Below are 24,290 nucleotides of genomic sequence, written 5' to 3'. Positions count from 1 at the left end.
GTTCATTTCACCGATGGTGGAGGAATAATCCATGGTGTGGGCTGAGACTCAGATGGGCTGCTATCTGGCTGGGCGAAGCTTAAGATTCAGTTCCAGGTCCCCTGTGTTCCCTAAGCCCCTCACAATGTGTGCCAAGTGTTGGCAATAAAGGTGGCATCTTCAGGGAAGCCTCCGGAAGCAACAGAGTGGTATGTTAGGTATGGCTGAAACCACTCACCCCAAAGTCAGGGGAACAAGAAGAGGATTACACACCAGGGCTCTGAAATCAGACTTCCATGTTTGCAGCACCAGTGGGTAGGTCTCTAGATTCTAGAGTGTAGTTCTGCTGCTGCCCAATTCTCAGTGTAGCCCCTTGACCTGCCCCTGGTTTGGCCATTATGGCCAGGGGACCTGCAGAGGTCAGAGGACATCGTTATCCTAGCGGCCAAGAGAGTTCCTGTGGATGTGCCATGGAGCCTTCTATCCTGATGATAGATGGAATCTGGATCCCAGCAGGCTAAGACCAGTTGCTGGAACAGCAAGGGGCCACTAACTTTCCACTGGATGAATATTGAGCCCCATTTAGCAATCTGAAAGGCAGCTGGGTCCCAGCAGACCCATGGCCAAGTCACAGGCGAGAAGCTTGTATAACCAGTTGTCTCCCCAGAAGGGGGAGGGCCTATCCTGCCCATCAGCTGTGATGGTAAAGGGCTGATAATTCTAAATTCTAATTGTTTCCCTGGGATTTCTGCAAGTGACTAACACTAGAAGAATTTCTGAACTGGTAGGTGGATGGAGTCCCAGGGTGAGGCAGAACCCAAATTCTAGACTTCCTAGATAGAAGCCATTTGATAGATTATTCCTCCACCATCGGTGAAATGAACTTATTTGAGCCAGATTATATTAAAGGCAGGTTTATTGAGAAAGTGCTCTCAGGTGTGTGTGAGTTCACTGGCTCCAAGGACCAAGGCCAGGAAAGTTGCTATGGGGAAAGGAGGGATAGGAGTGGGAGAGAGAAAGAGAGAAGTGGGCACAGAGAAGAGGGCATGAGTGGAGAGAGAGAGAGAGGGAGGAGACAAAAATGTCTGGATGATATTGGGAGGACCCTCTGGGGGAAGGGCAGCCCAGCCCCTGGGCTGGAAAGTTCAGGGGTGGGGGATGGGGTATTCCAGATAGAGACTGAGGGATGCTGGGAGAACCTGTGGAAGCCAGATCTGTTTTGTTATGTAAAATATGCACCTCAGTCCCTTGTCCTGGATCTGACACTGTTCATGGTGAATTTGGCTCTGGGATCTCTCCAGTGGAGCTTCAGATATCTGCAATGGCCTGATGGGCTGGCATATGCCTCCTTTTCTGCATCTCCCTTGGCCTCCAGCTCTGGGAACATGGTTGGGTTTGTACTCATTGGAAATGTCTTAACCTGGGGTTCGGGGGTTGGTTCTGTGCTGCTGGAGCAGAGCAGATCCAGTACATAGCTTGTGCTCAGTAGACTCAGTAAGTGGGGCTTCTGGCGCCTGTCTGAGCCTGTGTCTAAACAGAGAGAGATAGTGGCTTTTATAACAAACCAAGCGGTATGAGGCACAGCAGCATCCAAAATATCTTGGATGCACATAGTCCCTGTAGGAGACCTGAGCCCAAGTGTCTGTAGGGAGAGAGACAAAGGGATAACACTGTCCAAAGAAAGACTAAAGAAACAGAGATGCAGGGCACTGAGCCATGGGCAAATGCAAAAATTCAGCTACTTAGTCCAGCCTCTCCCCACAGCCGGACCTCACTTGGTGAGTCCAGATGCATTAGGGATTGTGGGTAGAGAAAGGGCAATCCTGACCCAAGACCTTTCTCTCTTTTTCTCTTTCATTGTCAATGGGACAGACAGGTTCCAAGGTTCCTCCAAAGTCGCCATTCAGATGGTTTCTTAAACACCACTCACAAGTAGACCATTAGTCATTTAAATAAATGAAAACCCCTGATTTTTGTCAGAAAGCCTGGCTCTAGGATCCCCTGCGAGGTTTTACTGGAGGAGGTGGTGGGAGAATTCTGATCCACCTATGTCCACAGAGCTTTCTTGCTAGAGGAGCCTAAAGAAACAGAGAGGGGCAGTGGGGGTGTGCACCTTTAATCCCAGCATTCAGGAGGCAGAGGCAGGTGGATCTCTGTGAGTTCCAGGCCAGCCTGGTCTGCAGAGTGATTTTAGGACAGCCAAGGCTACCCAGAGAAACCCTGTCTTTATAAAACAACAACAACAACAAAAACCCAAACCCACACACTTGATTGTGGCTACAGGCTTCCAAGCAGTTGGTCACCCCAAGTGCCACTAGGGAGGGTCTCAGGAGAGACATTCAGTCAGCTTGAGCCTCCCTGATCATGGGCGCTCACTGCTGCTCACCCATGAACTTAAAAAAAAAAAAAAAAAGACTCTAAAGAAAAACTTGTCAATCCCTGTTCCCAATAGGTGATCAATAGATCAGCGATTCTCAACCTCCCTAATGCTGTAACCCTTTAATACAGTTCCTCAAGCTGTGGTGACCTCCCAACCATAAAATTATCTTCCTTGCTACTTCATAACTAGTAGTTATGCTGCTAGTATGAATCATAATGTAAATATCTGATATATAGGACATCGGATATTCAATCCTCATGAAAGGGTTGTTCAACCCCCAGAGGGGCCATGACCCCAGGTGGAGATGATAAGGCTCGTCTGGATAGATCTGTACTGTTGATTAGGAAAATGGGTGCTGGGGGCTGGGGAGATGGCTCAGCGGGTAAGAGCACTGACTGCTCTTCTGAAGGTCCTGAGTTCAATTTCCAGCAACCACATGGTGACTCACAACCACCGGTAATGAGATCTGACACCCTCTTCTGGTGCGTCTGAAGACAGCTACAGTGAATAACACCTGGGCTGGAGGTGAGCGGGGCCGGCAGAAGTCCTGAGTTCAATTCCCAGCAGCCACACACATGATAGCTCACAGCTATCTGTACAGCTACAGTGTACTCATACTCATAAAATAAATAAAATAGATCTTAAAAAAAAAAAAGGAAAATGGGTGCCTTGGGTTCAACCAGTAGTTGATGAACTCAGTAGCAAACCTGTTCAGTGTAAAATGCTGAGTTTTGGTGTACAGAACAAATGGCTTTTGTGTATGTGTGTGTGTGTATGTGTATGTATATATATGTGTATATGTATATATGTGTGTGTATGTATATTTGTGTGTGTGTGTATGTATATATATATGTGTATATGTATATATGTGTGTGTGTATGTATATTTGTGTGTGTGTGTATGTGTGTGTGTATGTATATGTCCCATGCTGCAGATGATATTTGGCCAACCCACTTCAAAACCAAAGCACATTTGTTTCCAGATGGTCTTCAAAGTCCCTGTGGAGTCAGGCTGGCCACCTGATTCTGTAACAGGGAGAAAGGAGAGGAGGGAAATGGTTAAAGAATAGACATTGTGGTTGTTACTTATGACATAAGAAAAGGAGGTAACAGGGTGAAAAATCCCAGCTCTACATCGTTCAAACCCAAGCGTGGTTATGGTAGCGCTCTGTGTTCTGTCCGTGTTTGCTCTGAGGTCTACCGAGGAACTTAACGAGCCCTGTCATTGAACAGTAAGGACACAGTATTCATTTATTACGTGTGCAGTTTGGATTCAACATTCTTTTATTAAGGTGACATCACTTCAGCCGCTCCAACTTGCAAACAGAGTGTCACGGCTAGGCTTGTTGATTGTGGATGTTTCCCATGGTGTCTGGATGTTTTTCAAGAATGAAAAAGAAAAAGCCAGAAAACTTGAGGAAGTTACGAAGGTCTGAGCCAGTGTTTTTGTTTGTTTGTTTTGTTTTGTTTTTCAAGACCGGGTTTCTCAGGGTAGCCCTGGCTGCCCTGGAACTGGATCTATAGACCAGGCTGGCCTTGAACTCAGAGATCTGACTGCCTGTCTCCTAAGTGCTGGAACCAAAGGCATATGCCACCTCTGCCTAGCTGTTCTTTAAGAAGCCATCTGTGTCTGGGCAGTGATGGTACACACCTTTAATCCCAGCACTCAGGAGACAGAGGCAAGTGGATCTGAGTTCAAGGCCAGCCTGGTCTATAGAGTGTTCCAGGACAGCCAGGGTTGCACAGAGAAAACCTGTCTTGAAATCAAACAAACAAGGAGGAGGAGAAGGAGGTAGAGGAAGAGAGAAAGGAAGGAAGGAAGGAAGGAAGGAAGGAGGGAGGGAAAGAAGGAAGGAAGACAAAAAAAGAAGCTATCTGGGGGCTGGTGAGATGGCTCAGCAGGCAAGAGCACTGACTGCTCTTCTGAAGGTCCTGAGTTCAAATCCCAGCAACCACATGGTGGCTTACAACCACCCATAATAAGACCTGACATCCTCTTCTGGTGTGTCTGAAGACAGCTACAGTGTACTTATGTATAATAATAAATAAATCCTTTAAAAAAAAAAAAGAAGCTATCTGGGAGGGGGTCTCACAGTATGATTTATATATATATATATATATATATAAAATATATATATATATATATATACACATATAGCTATATTATAACTATATAGCTATACCTATACACATATATAACTATATATATGCACATATAAAACTATATAACATGTATATATATATAGCTATATAACTATATATAGCTGTAACTATATACATATATACCACCATATAACTATATGTGTGTATGTGTGTGTGTGTGTGTGTGTGTGTGTGTGTGTGTGTGTGTATGTGTGTGTAAGACAGGGTCTCTCCTCTCTGCATAGCCCTAGCTGTCCTAGAACTCAAACTCACTCTGTAACCCAGGCTAGGAGGGATAGTAGTATAGAGTAATGGTGTCTGCATGCATATCAGTCCCTATTGCTAAAAGTGGAGATTTCTTATGTCTTTACCCAAGTCTGCAGCTTCCCAACTCAACAGCTGCCTCAATTTGGGGGGTGGGGGGAGGCGGTGCGTGCTAGTTCTTTGGGAAATAAGTTCCTGGAGCCTGCTTCCTACCCACCGCAGCTCATGCAACAGGCCCTACAACTACTACTCAAACCCTCGGAGGTTGGGTGGGGCCCTTGGAAAGAGCTCCATGGCCTGGGACCTGGAAAGGGACATCAGGGGAGGGGGTAGGGGATTGTTTCAGCTCCTGTTTGTCAAGGGGAGGTGGGGACAAGCAGTGTGTGGTGGCCACATGTGACTTAGAGGCCTGCTGGGAGGGGAAGGGGAGGAAGATGGTGAAATCAGCAGCCCTTTCTGTTCTGGGCTTGGACTGTGCTGCTTGAAGCCAACAATCCACCAGCTCCCAGGAGGACTGACTTGGTGGGAATGTCTGAAGGGAGTGTCAGGGGTCTTGGGGCAAGGACAGTCTAAACAGCATGAAGCCTCATCTCCGCTTGCCGGTATAGGAGGGACTCCCTACCAGTGATCAGAGGTGGGGTGGGGACTCAGGGAATTTCTAGTTTGGGGAGCCTCAGGGTGGGCGAGAAGGCTTTAGCCAGAGCCTCCACAAGTCTACACCTCATTGGCCTCTTGGCATCCTCATCTGTGGGTGGGACAAAGGGCTGCAAAGGATGAAATCATTCCCAGATTGACTGCCACAGAGGCTGCTGCCCCATTAGATGCACGGGCTTGTCTTCTGTTTAAAAGGTTGGAGACTGGGAGGGAGATCCAGCAGTCAAGCCGGTGCCGGACCCTGGCAGGGATGGGCACTCTGTAAGAGGGTAAGCTGAAACATCCCCAGACCCACTACAGAGCAGGCCACAGCAGTGAAGAGCCATCTTCTCTTGACGCTGGGCTGGTCACTCCAGAGCCACAACTGTCATGCCAGGCTAGGTCTCTCCTGAACAGACCAGGGGTCTCGCTTCACAGAGAGGAAACTGAGGCACGGAATGTGATGATGAGTCCCAGCTGGGGGCCACCTGCCCTGTCCACCTACTAGCTGACCAGTGAGGTCAGGGCCTTCTCCCTTGGGACAGTTTTTGGGTTCTATGGGATGCTGGGAGAGACCTCTGGCTTCCGAGTCAGGGCTATAACAACCTGCCCTGTTATGGGTGATGACTCGTACCCCCCGAGGAACAGAGCCACCTATCGTGGTAGCAACATCTGGGCTGATGGAGACAGACTCGCCACACTGACACAAGCCACCAGACACAAGGCAGAAAACCCATCTTATGTTTATTCTCTCGTCAGGTTTTCTAGAAGTCGCTATGCCCCATCTACAACCCAGATAGAGAACCACCACAGGTTCTGGGCTGGTTAGTGATAGGGCAAGTCTCTTGAATGCTGATGTGCTGTGGGGCGGGACGGAGGTGTGTGCCATGCTCCCAAGATTCCATGGGAAGGTGGGGACCTGCTGGGACCAGCAGGTGACAGTGACTGTACAGCCGGTGGTCTGTGAAGGGTTCCCAATGCCTATATAAGCAGGGGTGGGGGGGCGGTGTGTCTGGTACCCCAAGGCAGCTAGCTGGCTCACTGGGTTGACCTCTTTCTGACCCTAAACTACCTCTGACAAGAGAAGTTAAAGTAGGCAGGGTACTCCTGCCTGGCTGCCACAGACCCACCTGAGTCCCTGAGTTCTGGAACTGTGGGCCTTGGGGTGGCCACTAATTCCCACACATCTATCCTGGGGGCCCTGCACCCCGTCTTCTTGCACCCCAACTTCTCTCCTTGTGCTTGTTTGCTGTAGCTGCTGACTCAAGACCCATAAACGACAGTTGCTATTCTACAGGTAAGTAATGCTTTGTTTACAGGAAGAACGTAAGCGGCTCGCTCTCTCCACTCATTGAGTAAGTCAATGTGAAGAATAAGTCCATGTGGGCAGGAAAAAAAAAAAAAAAAAAAAGGACAGGTCTTGCAAACATTGATCCCCGGGAGCCTGAGCCCAGGGTTTGCACTCCTCCTTCCTAAGATCTCACACATCCGTCAGCACTGAGCCCCAGCCACAGAGCAGGCAGGCCCTGGCTGTCCAGAATTTCCAGGTCTCTGGGTGGGAAGGAGCTTGCCCTCAACTAGGGTCAGACGCTGGGTTCCATCGGGGAGTCCATGCCCCCTACTGCGTCAACCTGAAGCTTGCACTTGCATACTTAGGTTTCCAAGCAGCCAACATTGCAGAACCATCTAGAAACAAAACAACTAGCTCTATTCTGGCTGACAACATGGAGACCCGGGAGGCTGGAGTTGAGGTCTTCACGGGCTGCTGAGACTGGATGGGGCTGCCCTCCCCGTTTTCTGGTTTTCTGTTCAATCTGAAAGAGCTCAAGGCTTTCAGGAAGCCTCTGTCTCCACAGGAAGTCAGGCTTGAGGGAGAAGCACCCGTTATGGGGCACCTGGGACATATTTTGCTTTGAAGTATGTCCCATGGATATCATGAAGCCGAATGCCCCAAACCTCTGAGCCTAACCACGGTCAGCCGGCAGCAGGTTTTCTGTAGACAAAACCCCATGTATCCTCTAGGAGGCCCAAGTAGCTTGAGATGGAAAATAAAGTCAGGTTTTCACCCCGACTGAAGGACCCTAGCAGGGAATGTTTCCAGTAGAATCTGTAGGTGCTTCCAGAGTGGCTCAAATGCCCTTTTTCAAAGCTCCCGGGACTGAGTCACGTGTCGGGGAAGGATGACCGCACAAGCCGCTCTCCTCTGTACTGACTCACTGGAGGTTCCATATTCTGATAATGTTGGTGCTGCTGCTGCCCACTGGAGAGATCTCCCGCGGGTTTCCGGGATCACGCCTCTGTGCCTTGCAGGGATTCCTGGCCTCCGTCCCAGCCCATTGTCCTCCTCTGTCACCAGGCTGCTTGTGGGAGTCCACTCTGAAGCTGTGTCTGACATCCACCTGGTGGCATCTCACAGAAACCCTGGCCACAGCCTGGACAGGGTCCTGTCAGGCGTGGTCTTGGGAAAAGAGAGGAAGGTGAAGATAGGCCTTGCCTCCCCGCATGGCCGTCTCGGGCAAGCTCGAGCTGCTGAACCAGGCTCTGTTTTAATTTTTGGAGACAAATGATTCTTCCTGGGACTGGTGAGGGAAAAGGGGCTAAAAACCCAGAAGCGGCTGCTATCGCAGTCACATGACTGGGTGAGGACCAGGTGGCCCAGAACTCAGGCTCCCAAGTGGCCTGATACTAGCTTGTGTCTAGTCTGGAGTGGAGTGGTGGGTGTCAGCAAACAGGCCTCGCTGCACCCAGGGGACCACACACACTACCATCTCTAACCATGGGAGAGCCAGGGTTCAGGAAGGCACAGTCACTTTGAGGTAGTACAATTAATTAAAGCCAGCGGGGATATCTCCCGGTGGTCAACCAATACCTCTGTGGATGTTTTTCCAAAATCGGGATATGAATCCACACCTCTGGAGATTACAGAATCCACCCGCCGCCGTTCTTGAAACTATAGAGGCTACACCACCAACAACATAACTCTGGGCTGCCAGAGTCACAGAGGAGTCTATGGGGTTCTGCAGAGAAGAGGCAGGAGGGGCCCAGGGACCTAGGACAGGCTGTCTGCTGTGCAGGGTCCAGAAGTTTCCATCACAGGACAGGGTTTCTGCATCTCTGGAATCCTCGAGTACAGGGAAACTACCAACCAAAGGTCTGAAAGGTCATGACAGCTCAGCCAACCCGCTTCTCCCCGCAGGCACACTCACCTGTGGGTTCAAGTTGAACAGTCCTGGGTCCTGTGGATCAAAGCAGAGAAGTTCAGGCATTGATGGAGGGTGGGCTCACAGTAGCATCATCCCTTCTGTCTCCCATCTTCCCCGGGGCTCCCACAGGGAGGGGCTCCCCAGAAAGCCTTGCTTTGAAGGGAAGATGGATTTCAAGGAGTAAGTGTGCAGGGAGTATTTTAAGATACTTGGTGTCAGGGATGGAGAGCGGGCTCAGCGGTTGTCCTGGCTGGGTTTTGTGTGTCAACTTGACACAAGCTGGAGTTATCACAGAGAGAGGAGCCCCCCTTGAGGAAAGGCGCCCATGAGATCCAGCTGTAAGGCATTTTCTCAATTAGTGATCAAGGGTGGGAGGGCCCATGGTGGGTGGTGCCATCCCTGGGCTGATGGTTCTGGGTTCTATAAGAAAGCAAGCTGAGCAAGCCAGGGGAAGCAAGCCAGTAAGCAGCATCCCTCCATGGCTTCTTCGTTAGCTCCTGCCTCCAGGTTCCTACCTGTGTGAGTTCCAGTCCTGCCTTCCTTTGGTGATAAACAGCAATGTGGAAGTGTAAGCTGTGTAAACTCTTTCCTCCCCAACTTCCTTCTTGGTCATGAGTCCTTCTAGCATTTCTAGACTTTCTGGCCATAAAGCCTATACTGTGGCCCATGTGTAGGATGTGGTGACTCTGGCACTTTCTGGGCCTGTCCTTGGAATGCACAAGATTCCAGGAATATACTTGCCCATAACTTAGAACAGCATCCATAGAAATGTACTATATATTCCATCTCTGGGAACTGTCCTTCTGGGAGTTAAGTGTGAGCCTGTGCCTTTAAAGGCTCAGCGCTACCCAGCTCATCTGTCCCACCTCTGGATCTAGGCTCCATCATCCCCTTGAGCCTGGGACCATGTGATCTCACCACTAGCTTGGTTCTATTGAAAATGGAGAGTTGGGAGCTGGAGAGATAGCTCAGCAGTTCAGAGCACTGACTGCTGAGTTCAAATCCCAGCAACCACATGGCAGCTCACAACCATCCATAATGAGATCTGACGCCCTCTTCTGAGGTGTCTGAAGACAGCTATCGTGTACTTACATATAATAAATAAATAAATCTTTTTTGAAAAATAGAGGGCCTAACCCTCTTCTGGGAGGATTCGGGCGGTTGCTAAGCATGCTTATGCTTTCAAAATTGGATTTTTTTTTTCGAGACAGGGTTTCTCTGTGTAGCCCTGGCTGTCCTGGAGCTCACTCTGTAGACCAGGCTGGCCTCGAACTCAGAAATCTGCCTGTCTCTGCCTCCCAAGTGCTGGGATTAAAGGCGTGCGCCACCACTGGCCGACTTTAAAATTGGATCTTAAATGAAATCTTCTCAAAAAAAGTGTAGGAAGCTGTGGAAACCAATGCAGCCATAGGAAACGGTCAACAACGAGTCTCACGCAAACCTGTATAGCTTCGGCGGGGACACCGGTATCTGTACACAGTGATGATGAGGAGAGTGACAACCACAGCCACCAATAGTACAGTGAGGACGGAGACGAGGGTTGTCCCCTCCTTGGGGGTTTCCTCTGGGTTCTTTGTGATCCCGTCGTTGTTTCCAGTGAGACTATCTGCAGGAAAGAGAAACTGGGCTGGGGGTGGGGCTCAGAGAGCACGGTGCTTACTTAGCACATATCAAGCCCCGGGTTCAGGGTTAGGGTTAGGGTTAGGGTTAGGGTTAGGGTTAGGGTTAGGGTTAAGCATGGCCAGACGGACGGGCAGATGGACACACGCTTGTAATTCCAACACTCCAGAGGTGGAGGCAGAGTTCGGGAGTTCAAGGTCACCTTGCCTATACAGTGAGTTTGAGGCCAGCCTAGGCTACATGAGACCCTGTTGGCTCATGCCTTTGATCCCAGCACTTGGGAGGCAGAGGCAGGTGGATTTCTGAGTTCGAGGCCAGCCTAGTCTACAGAGTGAGTTCCAGGACAGCCAAGGCTACACAGAGAAACCCTGTCTCGAAAAACAAAACAAAAAACAAAAACAAACAAAACAAAAGGCCTCCTATTATCACTGTGGGAGTTGTAAAATCTCAGGCTGGTATATGGGTGCTCTTTCAGGCAAAGGTCCCCTGTCCCATTATGAGAATTGGACACACTGTTCCCCAGGCTTACAAGGGAATGTATGTAAGAAATATAGGCTCTTCGGGGGGTGGGGGGTGATGCTCTTTGATGCTTGTACAACACACTGGTGCCCACTAAGAATGCCAGTACCATTACCGATCCCAAAGAAGACAGCTATTTACCACCCCACAGCACCCCAGCTTCCAAGCTCCTCCTCCTGGCATTCTCCCTCTGCGGGTCACCTATTTGAGCTACTTCTTATTAATACGATCATTCTTTTAATATCTGGTGACTGGCTTGGTCCCTTACCTATTCTTTTTTTTTTTTTTTTTTTTTTTTGGTTTTTCTAGACAAGGTTTCTCTGTGTAGCCCTGGCTGTCCTGGAACTCACTCTGTAGACCAGGCTGGCCTCGAACTCAGAAATCCACCTGCCTCTGCCTCCCAAGTGCTGGGATTAAAGGCGTGCACCACCACCACCGCTCGGCTAGTTCCTTACCTAGACTGGGACAGCTATGGCCTCTGGGGAGGGTCATGTCTTTGTGTTCTATAGCTGAATTCCCTTGGGTGGGATGGGAGTGGGGAAGTGTCCCAGTATGGCCTCCTCCCCATCCTGATCAAGTTCTGTGGCTGCTGAGGAGCACCGGGCCCTGGACATCCTCAGCTCTCACTGGCTAAAGAGCTCAAGAGTCAGCTGCTGGGGGGGTGGGGCGGGGCTGGAGAGATAGCTCAGTGGTTAAGAGCACTGACTGCTCTTCCAGAGTTCATCTCCCAGCAACCACATGGTAGCTCACAACCCTCTGTCACGAGGTCTGACGCCCCCTTCTGGTGTGTCTGAAGACAGCGACAATGTACTCATGTACATAAAATAAATCTTAAAAAAAAAAAGAATCCGCTGTTCGCTGCTGTGGGTGACAGGCATGGTCATCATTTGCCTGGAGTTCCTGAGCCGCAATCACTGTCCCTGCCTCCAGAATCCAAGAGCCTCCCTTGTTGCCTCTGATAGGGATCATCTGTAAGGAGTCTGTTTATGACTCTGAACCTCCCCTAACCTACAACCTGGATGCTCCCAGAGTCCCTACGCCCCAGCCTGGGCCTTACCTGCCTGGCTGATGCTTGTGATGTTCTGGTGGAGGGCCACATTCTCTACACAGCACATAACATCCCCATAAAGTGTCCAAGGGATCCTTAAGGTGCTCATTACGTCGTACAGGCCCCACTCGTTCACGTAGACAGTGTTATTCTGCAGAGTCCTGTCTATTAGGCTATTGTCTGTTGTGTTGATCCAATACAGGTTGGGCTCTGGGTAGCCATTCTTGGACATGCAGGTGTAGGTACGTTCCTGGCCGGGGTCGGAGCTACCAGAGGTGCTGATGACAGGCGTACTGAAGTTCGCTGCAGGGAAAGGAGGCAACGGTGAGGGAGGCTTGACCAGTGGGGATGTCTGACTAAAACAAAGCTGAAATGCCCCATAGATATAGATGGCTAAATCTTCACTGCCAATTTGATTGGACCAAAACCCATCTGTTCCCGATGCTTGTCTATAAGGAGGTCTAGGGGACTAACTGAATTAACTCCCACCATGCATTGGGAGAATGGATAAGGAGAGAAAATGGGGGCAGGAGGGGAGTGTTAGAAGGAATGGTTCAGAACACTGGCTGCTCTTCCAGAGGTCTTGGGTTTGATTCCTAGCACCCCCATGGACGCTCACAACCATCTGTAACTCCAGTCCCACTAGATTAGACTCGCTGTGGCCACCAAGCGCGCGCATAGTATACAGACACGCATGCAGCCGAAACCCCCATACACATAAATGTTTCAAAGGAAAGGAAAAAGAGCTAAGAGCCAGCCTGGCTTCCCCCCCCCCCCCGGAATCCTGGCTTGCTGTGTGCTAAGCAGACTCTGCCACACGTTCCTGCCACCATCTGGTCTTGTCCTGACATGCCTGTCCCTCCAGGATGGTCTGAAACAATTGTGATGGGACATCTCTATCCCTTTGTTGTATGTATCGGGGATCTTGGTTATAGAGCTGGAAAAGTAATTACTGTAGCTAACAGGAGTGGGGATGGAGAGAGGGACACTGAGCCTGATGGGTAGCGACAGCTCCCACTCCAAACTCCTGCTCCCTCATGTGGGGCTAGTTTTCCTCACTGGACACACATCTGCCTTCCCACTAAGTAGCCCTAAATCCTTGGTGGATTATAAGCATTCCCCTAAGGTCCAACCTCATTTAGATTTCCAGCATCCTTTACTCCTTGCGCGCACACACATTTGAGAACAGCTGGCTAGGGAGGGCTGCCCGTGCCCATGCGTAAGAATAGAACCCCGGGGCTCGAGAGATAGCTCATCGGTTAAGAGCACTGACTGCTCTTCCGAAGGTCCTGAGTTCAAATCCCAGCCACCACACGGTGGCTCACAACCATCCGTAATGAGATCTGACGCCCTCTTCTGGTGTGTCTGAAGGCAGCTTCAGTGTACTTACACTGAATAATAAATAAAATCTTTGGCCAGAGGGAGCAGAGCCAGAGCGAGAGGGGCCTGAATTCAATTCCCAGCAACCACATGATGGCTCACAACCATCTATAGCTACAGTGTACCCATATACATAAATAAAAATAAGTAAATCTTTAAAAAAAAAAGTATAACCTCTAGTGTTGCTCCACAAAAGCTGACCATCTTGCTTTGGGGTACAGGATCTTTGACTGGCCCAAAGCTCAGTAGGCTAGGCTAGCTAACCAGCGAGCCCTAAAGGTCCACCTATCTGCCTCCATAGTGTTAGACCTACAAACACATGCTACTATGGCCTACTTTAGGCGGAGGGTGGGATTGAACAAAGGTCCTGGCGTAAGCACTCTCCCTAATGAGCCATCACCCCACCCCACACTCCCCTATTAACTCAGTTCTCACCATCTACTTCCAGTTCAGTTAGCCACCTGAAGATGACAAAGATGGCTAAATGGGCAGTTCTCTGAAACCAGGGGGCCTTGAGTTTGGACTCTGTTAAGATCAGAGCTCTGGGCTGGAGAGATGGCTCAGTGGTTAAGAGCACTGGCAGCTCTTCCAGAGGTCCTGAGTTCAAATCCCAGCAACCACATGGTTAACCCTAACCCTAACCCTAACCCTTGAGCGCACAACCATCTGTCATGGGATCTGATACCCTCTTCTGAAGACAGCTACAGTGTACTTATATATAATAAATGAATAAATCTTAAAAAAAAAAGATGATGATGATCAGAGCCCCATGGATGCATAGAAGCCCACCACTGAGACAGTCCACACTGGGGTTTCTTCAGGACTTTTCCAGAGCAACATGCTGGGCAAAGCCAATCTCTGCTTTGAGAGTCTTACCTGCCACACGCAGCCTGACCACCTCTTCCACAACCTTGCTTAACTCTGTGGACTTTGTAAATACCAAGCACTTGAACTCCTGGGTATCCTGAGGGTTGACATTCTGCAGGTACAGAGAGAAATCACCCTGCTTCATGCGGTCCAGTGACAGATGGGCCCTGTTCTTGTAGGAACTATCCACATGCATCCCTGGCTCGTTAGGCAGGTAATAAGTCACCACAGTGCTTTGGTTATCGACGATTTGCCAATAGACATACAGATCGTTCAAGTTGAAATGGCGCCTTTGGGACTCAATGCAGCTGAGCTCCACATCACTGCCCACCATTGCATGGACTTCCTTAACTTCAGCCTCTGCAGAGGTTCAAAAGGGATACAATGTATTCAAGCATCTATACTGTCCTAACCCACCAAGGCAAGAAAGGAATTCATTACTAAGGTTCACTAGGAGAGCCCACGAGTGTCTTGTAGCAACCTCAGGAGCTTAGGCATGAGCTTCCACCTAGTGCCAAGGCTAGCTCCCTCCCTAGCTTTGGCAGGGTCTCACTCCTAGCTCTCTTCAAAAGTGGCTTTCATGATTTCACCACACAGAGAGACCAGGAGGGGCATTCCACTGACCCCAAGCAAGAAATGCAAAGAGAAGTCTAAAGTTTAGAAAAAACCACTTCCCTTTCTGACCGCCAAATCTACCTATCAGCCTAGGTATGGGGATCCAGCTTTCTCCAGTGGGCCTCCGGGGAGGCTGTAGGGACAGTGGGCAGGGCTTCCCTAATGTGCGGCATCTATGCTCCACACAGCATGAAGCATCCGAACTTACCAGCACAGAGACTGCCAAACAGCAGCAAGAGCAGACCAGGACCGGAAAAGAACCCTCTAGAAAGATGGTGCCTCTTCCAAACAGGCTGTCTGGTTCCCGAGGACACAAAATATCGACACCTAGGAGAAAAACGCGAACTCCTTCGGAAGAGGACCTCAGAGAATCCAACCAGGACCATACACATCCCAGCCCCAAAACACACACACACACACACACACACACACACACACACACACACATCCCCTGACAGCTCCCAAACCCAGAAGGTCAGTTGATTTGTATGAGGAGCAAGGGTTCTGAGAGCCCTGGCTTTGAGGTCTGTGCCCCCTTCCCTGCGACCTAACCGTCTGTAGAGGGATGGATACAAGCTGCAGTCGGAAGGAGATGGAGATACCTGATGGCCCCAAAGGAGGTAGGAGAGGGCTAGTACCATCTGAAACCAAACTCGGAGAGTCACCCTGTCCCAGACCCTTGGTCATACACAAAAGTCTGTGTCCTGTGTAGCTCAGCCTAACCACCTCCTCTTAGAGGCCTGGTGGGTGGTGGGAGTGAGGGGGAGGGGAAGAAGGGTAGTGGGAAGGGGGGCACTTCACCCTACTCTAAAGCAGCCTTGGATGCTCTAGCCAGAGCTTGCTCAGTCTCCCAAGGCCATCTGTTCTATGGAGACTCTCTATAGGGGCTGAGACCCTGCAGCAGATCATCAGACACTTCACAGTTGCCCACACACCTTTAACATCTGAAACCTTGCTGGGCAGTGGTGGCCCATGCCTTTAATTCCAGCCCTTGGGAGGCAGAGACAAGCAGATTTCTGAGTTCGAGGCCAGCCTGGTCTACAGAGTGAGTTCCAGGACAGCCGGGGCTATACAGAGAAACCCTGTCTTGAAAAAAAAAATTCCTGAAACCTCACCTCACTCTCTCTCAACAGCAGCCCTGAAATTCTCAGAAGATTGTCTCAAGAGAAACCGTTGGGGAGCCACACACACACACACACACACACACACACACAGAGAGAGAGAGAGAGAGAGAGAGAGAGAGAGAGAGAGAGAGAGAGAGAGAGAGAGAGAACCGGCAGGAATAGTTAGTGGGCAAACCACAAACTCAAGCCAGCTACTGGCCATTAGGCACTCCGTAGCCTTTTCTCTCCCTGGAGACTCTCACTCGTGGACTGAAGTCCTCACCATAGCTAGTGGAGACCGAGTGTCCACCGTACAAGTGCCTGAGAGAATGCAAAACTGTCACACACACACACACACACACACACACACACACACACCTCCCACTTCCCCCTGCCCAGTCTAGATCTGCCAGGGAAGTCAAGTGTACAAGGAGGTGCCCTGTCCCCATGCACTGGGTATCAGCTGGCCTTTGAGGTAACACACATCCTCCCGTTCTGGGAAATCAACAGGGAGAAGGGCGGCGGCTAAGCCAGTGCCCAGGGCGGCGTGAGTCTTCACCTTCAGTCCCTGCTCTTGCCCTTCCTCCTCCTACAAGCCGCCCACGCGCCCGGTCCTCTGGTCCGTGGGTGCAGCAGGTTAGCCCTGCGCCGCCCCCTGCCGTCCAGGCCGGCAGGTCCAGGTGTGGCCGCTACCCGTCGGGAACCGGGCACATCTGCGCCGGTATCCGGCCGCTACGCTACGGTCGAGCGCTCTCAGCCCTAGTTCGGGTGGGTCCCCGGCTCCCCGACCCCACTCCCCCCCACCCACGGGACACAACCGCGACCGGACTCACTTTAGCTGCATGGTGCGAGCGCAGACTCCGGGGTGCTGGACCTCGGAGCGCGGAGAGCTGGAGCTGCTGGGGTTCTGGAGCTCTCGGGGGTCACGGAGAACTGGGGGGGGGAGGACTTCCAGGACTAGGGGCGCGGAAATCTGGGATTGTTGAGGCTTCGGTGGCAGGAGAGCGGCTGTAAATGAGCTAGCTAGCGCTGCGCGCTTGACCGATTAGGCACAGCCAGGATCCCCGCCCTCGGTCCGTCCCTCCCGCCACATCCTAGGGGCGGGAAGGGGCGGGGAGCTCAGCCTCCGCCCTCCGGCTCCGGAGAGCAGCCCAGTCCGCTGCTGGGCAGGCTCGGGGACATAGGCGTGAGTTACAGGTGCGAGGGTGTGGGGTGGTTTGTGGATCCCGGCGAGCGCAAAAGCCGAAAGGCTGGGGACAGCGGCTTAGGGTGCAGGTAGGAAGACACGATACTCAGCCGCTGGTCCCCAGCGCTGCCCAGAACATTCCCGGCCTGGTCGCTGCGTCTCTCTTCTAGAGCCCGGTGTCCCGCCCTGTCTTGTAGAAGCCCGGACTTGGGTTAACCAAATACGGTAGATGAGCGGAAAACGTAACGACTAGGAATTAAAAAGTGAAAGCCAGGGCAGGTGGGAGGAGAGAGGGGGCCACCAGGAGGAAGAACGGGAGAAGACGGGGCTCCGCTCAGGTCCAGCTCTCCCATCGCCCAACTTCGAAGGCTTGGTGAGGGATAAAGTTGTGGGACACAGGATGACGTTTCCATTTTCTCCTCCGAAGCCAGCCAGACTTGGCAATCCCGTTTCCAACCTCGTGCTCTCTGACACTCACTTTGGGAGAGGCCTAAGGGTTCATAGGTGCTGAGTCTGTGTCTGGGCCTTTAAGGATGTGCTCCTCACGCTATTTCATGCTCCCCACCCCACCCCCCGCCGCCCCATCTGCCAGTGAATTGGGAATGCGGAGACCAGGGGAAGGCAGGCAGGTGGATCTCTTGAGTTTGAGGCTAGCCTGGTCTACAGAGTGAGTTCTAGGACAACCAGGGCTACACGGGGCAGGGCTTTCCTGTCCTGAAAAAGAAAAGGAAGAGGAGGAAGAGGAAGAAGAAGAAGAAGGAAAAGAGAAGGGAGGGAGGGACGGAGGGACGGAGGGAGGAAGGAAGACAGGAACCAAAAATCTCTGGCTTTTGGCTATCCACAACAGGGAGCAAGCCAGGGTAAGCACAGGAGAACAGAAGAGACAAACAGAGGTGGTGACCAGAGCTGCCGAGTTTGGAGGCCCTCCTGTAGGGAGAGGGGCTATCTTCTTTGTGTGCTAGGAAAAACAGAAGTTATCAGAACTTGACCCCTGGGCTCTGGCAGAGATAATCCAATGAGTGGACCCAGAGGCTAGGTACCACATCACATCAGGGTTAGTTCCTCGCACTCACTCATCTCCTCGCTAGGTCGGCAGCAACGGAGAACTCAGCAGAAGGCCGTGTTGGGAAGTCACCTTAGCATCAGTGGGCACATGGAGCCGGTAGGGTAGCACCATGCCCTATGTTCCAGCACCCCTGGCCATAGGCTCCCCAGTCCGGTCACAGAACAACCCGGCACTAATCTCGGGGCTTCTCTGGATAGGCATCACCATCTGGGCCTATCACTGATGCCCAGGGGCCTGAACAGCGCCCCCATTGGCTGACACTTATGCCACTTCTTGCCTTGTGTCTACCTGGCTGACTGATCCTCACCCAGTAGTTCCTCCAGGCAGACAGAAGGGAGCAAAGGTTGAAGGGGCTTTTATGGCAGATCCGGACCATGCTATGGCTGGCAAAGGGGCAGGGACTGGAGCTCTGGAAAAATGGGTGCCCTGCACTCCTCTGCAACATCTGGGATCCCAGAAAGCCAAATGCTGCTAAACAAAGGGGTCTTCTTAGTACAGCAAGGAAGTGATTCACATCTTGGCTAGAAGTGGACTCTAGGCAGAGCTGGGTAGATGTGGGGGAGGAGCCCGTGGGAGACCCGGCTATCAAGGCAGGAGACAGTGGCAAATGCATGGCTGGGTTCAAATCTCACCTTTGCTTCTTGGAAATTAGGCACCACCAAGTAAGTTACCCAACAGTGGTGGAAGAGTGGTTCTCAACCTGTAATTGCCACCCCTTTGGGATTGAATAATTTGTTTACAGGGGTCACCAAAGACCATCAGGAAAAAAAAAACATAGATGTTTACATCACAAGTCATAACAGTAACATAATTACAGTTATGAAGTAGTAACAAAAAAAAAACCAATTTTATGGTTGAGAGTCGGCACAACACGAGGAACTGTATGTATTAAAGGGTTGCAGTGGTCCAGAGGCTGAGAACCATTGCTGTAAGATACTAAGTATTCTGTCGGGCAGAGGTGGTGCACGCCTTTAATCCCAGCACTTGGGAGGCAGAGGCAGGCGGATTTCTGAGTTTGGGGCCAGCCTGGTCTACAGAGTGAGTTCCAGGACAGCCAGGGCTACACAGAGAAACCCTGTCTGGGGGCGGGGAGAAGATACTAAGTATTCCCCATGAGTTATGCACGCCCTGAACTGCACGGATCACAGATACAGACTCGTGCTTTCATTTGGCTTGGAGACAGGATCTGTTGTGTTTTATAAAGAGAATCAGGATATGTTTGGTAGAGGCGCGGTATGGTGAGGTGGAAGGGGGTGCCCCTGCGGGTCCATGCTGAAACACCCCTTCCATGATGGACCAGCCATACAACGGATATAGTATGGAATAGATTTTATTTAGGGCATAGGAAGGGGAGTTTAGGGAGTAGAGACAAAGAAAGGCAGGGGGGAGGGGGGGAAAGAGAAGAAGAGAGAAGAGAAAAAAAGAGTCAACAGTTAGGGACATGTGGAGAGAGAGATGGGGGAGGGGAATGGGGAGAGAAAGGACAAAGAGAGTAAGAGTGAGGAGGGGGCAAGCAGCCCCTTTTATAGTGAGTCAGTCCTACCAGCCCGTTGCCAGGCAACTGTGGGGCAGAGCCTATCAGGATCACTCCAGGCTGGCCTCCAGTTTTCAATCCTCTTGCCTCTGCCTCCCTAGTGCTGGGATCACAGGCATACACCACCATGCTCTGCTTGTACAGTATTTTAAGGCAAACCAAAAGCCACGTGTTTTTTGACATACACATTTAATCCCAGCACTTGGGAGGCAGAGGCAGGCAGATCTCCTCTGAGTTTGAGGCCAGCCTGGTCTAGAGTGAGTTCCTGGTCTAAAGAGGGAGTTCTAGGACAGCCAGAGAAATCAAAGGAGAGAGAGAGAGAGAAAGAGAGAGAGAGAGCAATGATGGATGGGAACACATAGTGTCATAGCCTGGGATAAAAGCAGCTGCCACTCCATGCAGAGATCTTGCCACCTGTCTGGTCAGTGGTGGTCGTGGGCTCATGCTTGCTGCTTCTGCTGCCGTATCAGGCCCATGGAGTGGGTAGACCCTGGCCTAAGCAGGATTCCCATATCTTGCTCACACGTGGCACCACACATGTGGAGAGCAGATGACTCACAGGAGTGGGTTCTAAGAATCAAACTCACGTCATTAGGCTTGAGAGCATGTGTACACTGAACCACCCACTATACTGGCCCCAGATTGCTTGAGACTCAGATATCTACTGACCTCTCATACTTCAGGGTCCAACCTTAACCCAGCTTCCTTTCAGAGCCCAGAGCCAACATGACTCCAGTGGGTCCTGAGCCCCAGCTATGATGCCCAGCCAGTTTGAGTTTCTTTAATGGCTGGGATCTAGATCCAAGGTGTGTGTGTGTGTATGTATGTATATATGTATACATGTGCACACATGTATGTTGGAGGGTGGGGAGGTTATGGCTAATCAGAATTCACTATATACTTCAAAACTGACCAGTCCACACTTCCCAATGGATTTAGCTTCATTGGAACATCTCCCATTGTGTTAGGACAACCCAGCAGGCACATGGTCTGCTCCCCAGGTATACGCTTCAGCAATGGGCTGGGGTGTTCTGTGAAGCAACAGGGAAGGTGAGTGGGTTCAAACCTCAAAGCAAATAGCAAGTGGCAGGGCGGCAGGAATTCAGGGTCTATGGCGAGTGTCACCACTGTGACATAGTAGTCTCACACACCACACCAGAACACTACCAGTAACAATCCTATGATATATTTGAAAAACTTCACAACAGGTACACACAGTTTCAGAGAAGCATGGCAGGTTATCCCATCAGGATGTCCACAGCCATGGGTACCTCCCACTCCCCACAGTGAGCTGCACAGGGGCATCTGCATCCTGGGGACTCAAAACAGGAGGGAGAACCCCAAAGGCTGGCAAGCCAACCAGAGAAAGCTCTGCAGAGGGAAAATGCCATAGGAAGAAGGACTGCCATGGTTCTAGGAAAGACTTTCATCGTGGGGTGACTCATTTCTAAAGAGGAAGTGAGCTCTGAGAAAAATACTTGAAGTACTCTCTCAGGGGGATAAGGCAGTGCTTCACCAGGGAGTCAAGTTTCTGGGCAGCCATCTTGCTTCTGGTTCTTCCTTGGCATTGCAGAGACTCTTCTTCCTTTGGGGTCAGGACCGTGTGCTTGCTACCAAGGAAAAGAGTCACCTGTTAGAATTGCAGTATTGGATGAGGTGCTGGGGGTGGGGGCAGGGGTGGAGGTTGGGGGAGAGGGACACAGCCTCGAGGCCTCCACAAGGTGAAGGGGTTGCCTGTGGTCTCTGGGGACCCTCAGGAGGACCTGATGGGGTCTCCACATCTTGAAGCAGAGGAAGACATGGCCCTGCCTCCTACCTGCCTCAGGACAGATTGGGAACAGGCAGGGTTGCCAAAGATTAAACTTCTAATCTCACTCCCTTTCAAGATGCTATCTCCCTGTGTGGCTCTGGCTGGCCTCGAACCACTGAGATCCACCTGCTTCTGCTGGGATTAAAAGCAAATTCGTGTGTGCTACCACACCCCAAGTGAGATGTTCAATCTTTGATCGAGCCCAGCACGTCCCCTTTTGGGTGTGAAGAAGAGAAAGCCAAGAAACTGCCAGGAAGGGATAGGAGCCGACCCAGGCAGTGACCCACACAGAGTAAGTAAAAGTAAAGATCGGTGAGCTAGCCAGGCAGGAAGGAGGGGGCATCAACGCATCTGCACAACCTTCAACCCAAAATCTGACCTGCTTCCAAGGTGCACAGGGATAAATGATGGAGCAGAGACTGAGGGAACGGCCAACTTGAAGGAGTGCCACAACGTGAGACCCACGCCATGGGAAAGAGCCAACTCTGGACATTATTAATGACAGTCTGCTATGTTTGCAAACAGGAGCCTAGCCTAACTGTCTCCCGAGAGGTTTCGCCCAGCAGCAGATGATAACAGATGCAGAGACCCACAGCCATACATAAGGCAGAGCTTAGGGAGTCTTGTGGAAGAGAAGGGTAGAATTAAGCAAGCCGGAGGGGGCAAAGACACCACAAGAAGACCTACAGAGTCAACTAACCTGGGTCTGTGGGGCTCAAGGAGACTAAACCACAACCAAAGAGCACTCAGGGGTTGAACTTTGTTTCCCCCCTCCCACCCCCATTTGTAGCAGATGTGCAGCTTGGTCTTTATATAGGTCCCCTAACAGTTGGAACAGGGGCTATCTATCTCTGTCTCTGTTGCCTGCCACTGGACCCGCTTCCCGTACCTGGACTGCCTGAATAGGTCTCAGTGGAAGAAGATGTACTTAGTCCTCTTGGGACTAGATGTCCCAAGATGGGGTGGTACCCAAGTGGGGCTTGCACCTTCTCTGAGAGAAGAAAAGGAGATAATGGAGGAAGGAATTTGCAAGAGTGGGACTGGGAGGGGGACTTCAATTGGGATATAATGTTGTGAATTTTTAAAAAATTATGGAAAAACAGATCAGTGAGCCCCTGCAAGTGTGCGCACAGTTCCCAGGAGGCCTGACACAGCAAACCCAGCTTACACGGAGTACTCCAGCTCTTGGGAATGTGTAAGCTTCATCCTCAGCTTTGAAGATAAGATACCTAGCATCCCCTTTCCGTATGCCCAGCCCTTGGTGGAGTTAAGGACCATCTCTTTGGGCACAGACAAAATGGGCATGTCAGAATATACACCGTCATCCACCTTCCCTACATCCCACCCTGTCTTCATGTGCACCCCACCCCCATCCCAGGACAACGGTTGTCTGGAGGCAGATGTTGCATGAGAGTCCATGACCTTGGCAAGATGATCCCTACTTCAGTGGGCAAGTACCCCACTAGGAAGTCTCCCTGAAAGCAAACAGCCGTCAGTTTCCTTCAGGAGCCAAGTGTCCGTAAGTATCAGGTGCAGGTGCACATGGCCCTCAACTCCCTTTGGAGGAAGCAGGTACCGGGACTGGAGAGATGGCTCAGCGGTTAAGAGCACTGACTGCTCTTTCGAAGGTCCTGAGTTCAAATCCCAGCAACCACATGGTGGCTCACAACTATCTGTAATGGGATCCGATGCCCTCTTCTAGTGTGTCTAAAGACAGCGACAGTGTACTCATATTTAGAAAAACAAAAACAAAAAAAGCAGGCACCTCAATCAGAAAAGAGATAGGGTGCTTGAAGATTGGGGGAGGAGAGAGGAGTGAGGAGTTGATGATGCATGCCTTTCATCCCACCACTTGGGAAGACAGAAGCAGGGGTATCTCTGAATTCAACAGAACAAGTTCCAGTATAGCCAGAAATATACAGAGAGACCCCGCTTTGGAAAAAACAAAAAACAAAAACAAAACAAAACCACCACCACAACAAAAAATGAACAAAAGAAAGAAAGGAGCTGACCCTACAAGCTACAAACCTGGCAGGCTCCCATGGTGGGCAGCTCAAAAGAAGAGTGGAGAGCTGGTCAGATAGCTCAGCGGGTAAGAGCACCGACTGCTCTTCCGAAGATCCTGAGTTCAAATCCCAGCAACCACATGGTGGCTCACAACCAACCGTAATGAAATCTGACATCCTCTTGTGGTGCGTCTGAAGACAGCTACAGTGTACTTATGTATAATAATAAATAAATCTTTGGGCCTGAGCAAGCAGAGGTCCTAAAGTCAATTCCCAACAACCAGATGAAGGCTCACAACTATCTGTACAGCTACAGAGTGTACTCAAATACATTAAATAAGTAAATCTTTAAACAAAATGAAATTACAGTTACAATTACAGTCACATTTAAAAAATTAAATACAAAAGAAGAGTGGAACAGCCACATGTACTAGGATTGGCTGTACCATGATGATTAACTCTAAAGTATGTTTGTTAAGGATGGCCCGTGTGAGTGGAACGTGGCTCCTTTTGCAGATAGATGGATGAGCTCACACACTGTCCCTCTCCTGCTCTATCCCATCCCACAGTATCTATCGGGAGGGGCTGCAGACAGGAGACAATACCTCAGAAGTTTCCAAATGCAATGCTTGGGCAAGCCATAGCCCCTTCCACTCCGCCCCAGCATCCAGGTGAGGGAACCTGGTGGTACCTACCATGACGGGCAAGAGTGGCGAGGAGCCAGGAGAATGCTGGCATGTAAGAGGTGGGTGGGAAGTTTCCAGAAACTCAGTGTAGGACAGGAAAGGACATGACTTAGCAGTTTCAGAAGAAAAAGTTCAAACTGGCTCAGTCCACCTGTGCACTTGTCTGTAAGCAAGTGGGTGTCTGTGTGCGGGTGTGGGAATGTGTTAGGGAGCTGAGTCACCATATATGAATGGTTACGAGCCCGAGTGT

The 24,290-nt window shown here is 50.8% G+C and overlaps 2 protein-coding genes across 4 annotated transcripts in view; both read right to left on the bottom strand.

Moving 5' to 3' along the window:
- Nucleotides 1-6,128: 6,128 nt before the first annotated feature.
- Icoslg (inducible T cell costimulator ligand) lies at nucleotides 6,129-16,848 on the bottom strand. 2 transcript variants are annotated; one of them, XM_031348210.1, is made up of 7 exons: nucleotides 16,586-16,848; nucleotides 14,858-14,976; nucleotides 14,044-14,394; nucleotides 11,797-12,090; nucleotides 10,042-10,206; nucleotides 8,604-8,633; nucleotides 6,129-7,855 (listed from the first exon to the last, which is right to left on the bottom strand). In XM_031348210.1, the coding sequence occupies exons 1-7, from the start codon at nucleotides 16,594-16,596 to the stop codon at nucleotides 7,845-7,847; spliced, it is 981 nt and encodes a 326-aa protein (XP_031204070.1). In that variant the 5' UTR covers nucleotides 16,597-16,848; the 3' UTR covers nucleotides 6,129-7,844. The 2 variants fall into 2 exon arrangements, with proteins under 2 accessions (XP_031204070.1, XP_031204069.1); XM_031348209.1 differs by having other exon boundaries at nucleotides 6,129-8,633.
- A 3,854-nt stretch (nucleotides 16,849-20,702) lies between these two features.
- The window catches only part of Dnmt3l (DNA methyltransferase 3 like), a 22,733-nt gene continuing 19,145 nt past the window's right edge, over nucleotides 20,703-24,290 (bottom strand). For both annotated transcript variants that reach the window (XM_031346649.1, XM_031346650.1), the window contains one exon: nucleotides 20,703-21,148. In XM_031346649.1, the coding sequence (XP_031202509.1) occupies nucleotides 20,986-21,148 (163 nt within the window). In that variant the 3' untranslated portion in view covers nucleotides 20,703-20,985. The remainder of the gene's footprint in view (nucleotides 21,149-24,290) is intronic.

Source organism: Mastomys coucha, unplaced genomic scaffold (genome assembly GCF_008632895.1).
Source record: "Mastomys coucha isolate ucsf_1 unplaced genomic scaffold, UCSF_Mcou_1 pScaffold3, whole genome shotgun sequence".
Taxonomy (NCBI): Eukaryota; Metazoa; Chordata; class Mammalia; order Rodentia; family Muridae; genus Mastomys; species Mastomys coucha.
Note: the sequence above shows the minus strand (reverse complement) of the source record. Positions and strands in the feature narration are given on the sequence as shown.